Source organism: Halyomorpha halys, unplaced genomic scaffold (assembly GCF_000696795.3).
Source record: "Halyomorpha halys isolate HHAL.00 unplaced genomic scaffold, Hhal_1.1 Scaffold1232.1, whole genome shotgun sequence".
Classification (NCBI taxonomy): domain Eukaryota; kingdom Metazoa; phylum Arthropoda; class Insecta; order Hemiptera; family Pentatomidae; genus Halyomorpha; species Halyomorpha halys.
The window spans coordinates 119278-125019 of NW_027106428.1; the positions used below are offsets into that span (position 1 = coordinate 119278).

General features: G+C 28.1%; 1 protein-coding gene across 1 annotated transcript in view; it reads right to left on the minus strand.

Moving 5' to 3' along the window:
• LOC106688903 (corticotropin-releasing factor-binding protein) overlaps positions 1-1995 on the minus strand; it is a gene marked incomplete at its 5' end in the record, with an annotated part of 82366 nt that extends 80371 nt beyond the window's left edge. The window contains 1 exon segment of the mRNA XM_067044802.1: positions 1835-1995. Coding sequence (XP_066900903.1) covers positions 1835-1995 — 161 coding nt within the window.
• Between the last annotated feature and the right edge of the window lie 3747 nt (positions 1996-5742).

Sequence of the window (5742 nt, forward strand, 5' to 3'; positions counted from 1 at the left end):
TTTTTTTTATCATTAATTAATTATGTGTTTTGTTTTTTCGTTTTTGCTTTACTTTTATACTCAAATATTTTGTACTGTAAACATATAATATATGTAGTATGCCTTTCATGGCATGAAATTTGTATAAGAGAAAACTATCTCTTTATGGGGTTACTATTAAGAGAGGAAAAAAATATATATATATTCGTATATATTTATTTTCTTAAGGTGATGAAATATTTCCGAAATGTGTGGGCTATTATCGTTTAATAAAGTTACCAAATATGATGGTAATCCGGTGCCCATCAGATGCCTTCAGTCTGTCAGTATGTGTTTAACAGTTAGTGGTACGTTACACTGTCTAGATACTAATCTAGATGTTCCTGACAGCAGTAAGTATTCTTGGGTTAGTCCAGTGTGTCCAATTCGTAGTTTGGTCAGAATCAAGGTTTTTTTTTTTAATGCTGAAGGCAGTCCAATAAGAAATTTTCATTGCAATTTTTTTAATTTTACTATAATTTTTTTCTTTTATACGTCATTAGAATCATTAAAGTATTAATAATTAGATCTAAAAACTATTTTACATTTTAATTTAATATTAGAAGTTAACCAAGAAATAGTCGTGAACTATATTTTTTTTCAATGAACTCTGGTTAGTCTTTGCTAATCCGTTCCTATTCCCTTGGGATTTCATTTCTTCCTTCAATCATTGCTACGATTCCCTTCTAATCCTTCCAATCCTTTATATTTTTATTTTATAACTATTAGAAGATACCTTATTATTTATGGTTTGTTGAAATATTTATTTTTTTTGTTACTTTTATTCTTTTTCTTTCTTTTCTTTTTTTTTTTTTCATTTTATTTCTTTTACATTCCATGTTTCTGATTTTCATTAAAATAATTGTAAACATGTATACTTACTAATTATCTTTAGACCATTTTGGTGTTTTATTTTATTAGAAATTAGTTTTATAATTTTGTATATTATATGTATGTAATATCTTATACATGTACTTCTACATTTATCTCATATATTTGCCTATTGTAATATTAGACAAGATATTAGATGTTTCTGCCAGTTTACCTCTATCTATATATTATAAAAAATGTTTACCCTTTTTAACGATTAGCAAAGAATTGGGGAAAGTTTACCTGACTTTTCGTTCCCAACCTCCTCAGTTATCGTCTTTGTTTCAACCTGACATTTCTCACTATATTTTGTTATTTTTATTAAATAAGGTAAATAGCTCTATTAGTACTAATATTTCAGAAAATTTACTCTTCTTTAAATAATGTTCTTTTAGATTGATATTAGATGTTGGTAGTTTTTAAGATATAGAGCTCCGAATGAAAAGTTAATGTTTTTTTAAGATTTTGAAACAGCCGTCATTTTTTATTCCCCCTACCTATACTTGGCAGACTCATCAGTTTTAACTAGCAATTATACATACTTTTCATTAAAGTAATCAAAAATTAGGGTGAGATAACTGTCTTTTTTTCTTCCCGGCTCTTGTGCTATACGTCCTTTCCTACTATCACTACGTTTTTACTATCATGTCATTAAAATATATAGTAAAAGGAAGTATTTAGATCGCGAAAATTTCAAATTTCAAAAAGTTCGAGTTGTTGAAACGAGTCATAATTTCAACTCAAAAATGGGTGGTAAGTGGGCCCTACTTCACTTACCACAGCGCATACGGAACCAGATGTTTTCTACAGTAAGTAAGGAAAATACTGAAAAATAATGCAAATGAGGGAGGAAATTCTATTTTTATGAATTGGAAGTCATTTTTGTTGTATTATGACTCATCATGATAAAAGTATTACAGGTTTATGAATTACAAACTGCACTCACCGCAACCAAACCTCCAGAGCTGCAAGGCAAGTCCAAATAGTCGAATTGAAGTTCGATTAGTTTGTCGGGGTCCGTCATCAAGTAGACCCCGCAAACCGTTGGGTCGTCCCCTGAGGCCTTGTAGAAGTAATGCCCAGGCTCGCTTGTCACTAACATACAATCTGCAAAATAGAAAAGTTGTAGATAATACATAATGTATTGTGAATTGTTGTAATTGCATCATTCATATAATAAAGAAGCTTATAGTTGTAAACTGTAAATGTGACTGGTGCTTATTTTATTTATTTATTTTTTCATTTAAATAGATTGATCATGTGTATTTTCACCATCCTTCTGTTTGTGTATATTTAGGGAGAGTTTTTTTTTTTTTTTTTCATGTAATTTTTTTTCATTCATTTATTTATTTCTATTCGTATTGTTAAAGCCCAAAAGAGTATTTTCTTTTCTTTTATATTTTACTTCCAAGTGGTTTTTTTATTTTTTGTTAATCATAAGTTAATAGCGCACGCGCAGTGCGTTTTCCGTTTCCACTTCCCCAGAGTGATAAAATATTTTTGTCAGCATAATATTAAATAGTAAGTTTTTTTATTTCACATACCCTAAATATGAGCCATTCATGAGAATGGTCAACTCCATAAAACCATTTTCAGTATTTTCAATATTGATTCAATAGCAATTTAGTATTGAATAAATGGTTCTTAGCAGATTGTAAATTTTAATAAAAAAATATTTTTTTTTTTTATTCCTAGCCTTCTTTTGAAAAATAAAAATTCTCTAAAATGAAAGTGTTAAATACTCAACTCTTTCTGATATGTACCTCTCCAAGCATATTTATTTAAATTATACGTCCCCAAAACCTTTTTGAAGGCATTAGAGTATCTAGTTTAATATTATTTAAACTTGAATATTAAATTTTTCCTTTGACTCTTGTTTGTAAATCAGTTTCATAGCATCTATCTCGAAACCAGTTATTCAAAATGAGTATTCTCCCACCTCCTGAAATAAGGGAGACAGGATTTCATCCTTTTGAAGGACATAGAATTTTCATAAATTCGAAATGGCATTAGATGAGTGGAGTAGCGCCCCTCCATTATAGATGAGAGGATCAAAGCTCTCAAATGCGCAATATGTGCCCTTACGTGACCGAAATAAATTGACTTTACTTTATTAAATGTCATTTCTGAAATGCAATTTAGATTGTCATTTTGCTTTTTAAATTGGTCTATCCTTTTGTGTAATTGAATTTTGTCAGGTCACTGAATTAACATCTGGCTAACAAGCAGCTCTCCATACAACATATTAATGATATATCTATTACTGTCTTATGCGTTAAAATAATAGAAAAAAAATCAGTTAAAATTAAAAAAAAATAGTATTTAAAATATTGTTAACGCATTATATATTAATTTCAAGTTGACATTACAATATTTTAATGTCAGATATATTACTGCCTTATCAATTAAAACAATTAAAAATAAATCAGTAAAAATTCCAAAAAATAATAATTAAAATATTTAAAAAATTGTTAGTTCATAAAGAAAGTATATATTAATTTATGTTTGATATTTAAATATTTTAGTGACAGATATATATATTACTGTCTTAAGCATAAACAAATCAGAAAATAAACCAGTAAAAATAATATTAAAAATATTGTTTACACATTATATATTAATTTCTGTTTGGTATTGTAATATTTTAATGACAGATGTATATAAATTTCTAAAATAATGTAGTAATACTTACTAATTAATTATACTTTTATATTAATCTCTTCAAATCATTTAACGCACTAGTCTTTAACAAACATTGGAGAAAAAAAAAAAAAGGAAAAAGACAGTTGAAATTAAGAATCAAAAGATTTTTTTTAAATTATTATTTGCAAATATAGACTTTTGTAATTTAATAAAAAGAAAAATTAATATACCTCAAATTTTGATATTTTATATTTAAAGATGCGTAGAATAAAAAAAAGGAATGAAAAAATTATTATTTTTTTTTGCCATCTGTGGTTTTTCGCCGAAACCACTATGCCGATTTTATTGAAATTTGGTATCAAGTTCATAGGTTACTCGATTCTGATCCTCAGAGCTCGTCACTACCGTATACCACCTTTTTATATCAAAATACCATAGCTGCTGATTAGATGTTTCCTTGGGCTATGTCTGGGTCATTCCAGAAGATAGAGGACAAATCCTCAGTATTTAGGTTCCAATTTCACGAAATATTACAAAAAAAAAAAAAAATAACAAATAAAATTAGCAAATAACGTTCTGGAAGAAGTTGTGATCCATTTTTACCTTTGTAAGAGTTCAAGGAAAGAAAAAATGAGAAATGAAACAAAAACGTACAATAAACTGTGCAGAATTTTATTTATTCATAAAAAAAATAAAACATGGCCAAAAACTTCATAAAAATTATCACCATGATAAAAAAATAATATATAAAAAAATGATAAAAACAATCAAGTTTAAATTGTTAAGAATTATTTGCAAAATCATCACCTAAATACTCATTTATGAACATTAAGATAACATGGATTTATAAACATGTTTAATTTCTAATTATTAATTACTAATTTTATTATTTTTAAGACCTTAATATTCCATACGTAACTGATCTGTGTGATTGGGTGAAAAACACCCAAACCCACTAATTTATAATCTTGCTAACTCTTCCATTCCTGAAATTCCTTTGAAGCGCCTAAAAAGAATATGGTCTCGAGACCTAATGTACTACACATTTATATGACCATAATAATACCTATTTGGATTTTTTAAATTTTATACATCCTTTTTCATCAAAAGATCATTTCTGACACACGATGGGAGGAGTTATCTACAGAATGCCAACCTATTGTAACCCTGGTGGTGGGTCATGTTTTCATTTCGTGGGACCACTATAGAAATAAAAGTCGACCCCCCAGGGAACCGTCGTGGAGTCAGGAGCAAGTTGAATTTAGCGCTTTAACTCCCTCGGCTATAAACGTTACGACTTACGGAGCTTTGGGTCTCCTCTAAACCATTGAATTACTCCCGAATCCAATCCTTACAATCTAACAGCCCCGATACATATCCTTCCACGATAACTTATCACTCAAATCCATTTGTTTCTAACCTGGCTTCCACTTCAATACATCATAATCCTCTTTGGCGTTGGAAAAGGAGGAGCCCTACCAATGGGTGGTTTGTGTTATAATAATTTAACTAAATACCATTATTTCGGTTCAAATAATTAATTAAATAATCTTTAATAGTTTTGTTATGGATTCAAGTTTTATTTACCAGAATCAAAGTTTTATTTACTTGTATTATTTTTCTTCATATAAATATATCCGCATTAATTTCTGTTCCAATTTATTTTTCTATTCTCTTTTTAATTTTTTTATACTTATATAATTTTTAATTCAAGTATATCTGATTCCTCAGTTAACCAATTAAACCAACTTTTTTGTGATTTAAAGTTTGTAAATTGTTTGTTTTCCCTGAAACCAGTTCAGAGGGAATTTAGAGTTGGTAGAATTTAATCAAAATCATTTATGAACAATGCTGTGTTGCAACATTACTGTTAAATCTTTACCTCGTGATCTATTTTAACGCAGTTGTTAAAGTTATTCAAGAATTTATAATAATATCCTGATTATTCCTGGCATATTAATTTTATTATTTTATAAATGCATTTATTTATATTTACAACTTTACATAAAAATACATCTAGTAAATTTGATGTACAATGATATGATACAGATATGTAGAGAAACTATATATACAAGCTGGGGCGGTAAGGGAGTATATAATGGAAGGATTGATATCTGATTCGGACTAGATCGGTTACATATGGAACATAATGGTCTTTAATGTTGTCAATATGCCTGGACAAACACCACTATTGCTATAGATTGCCTTAAA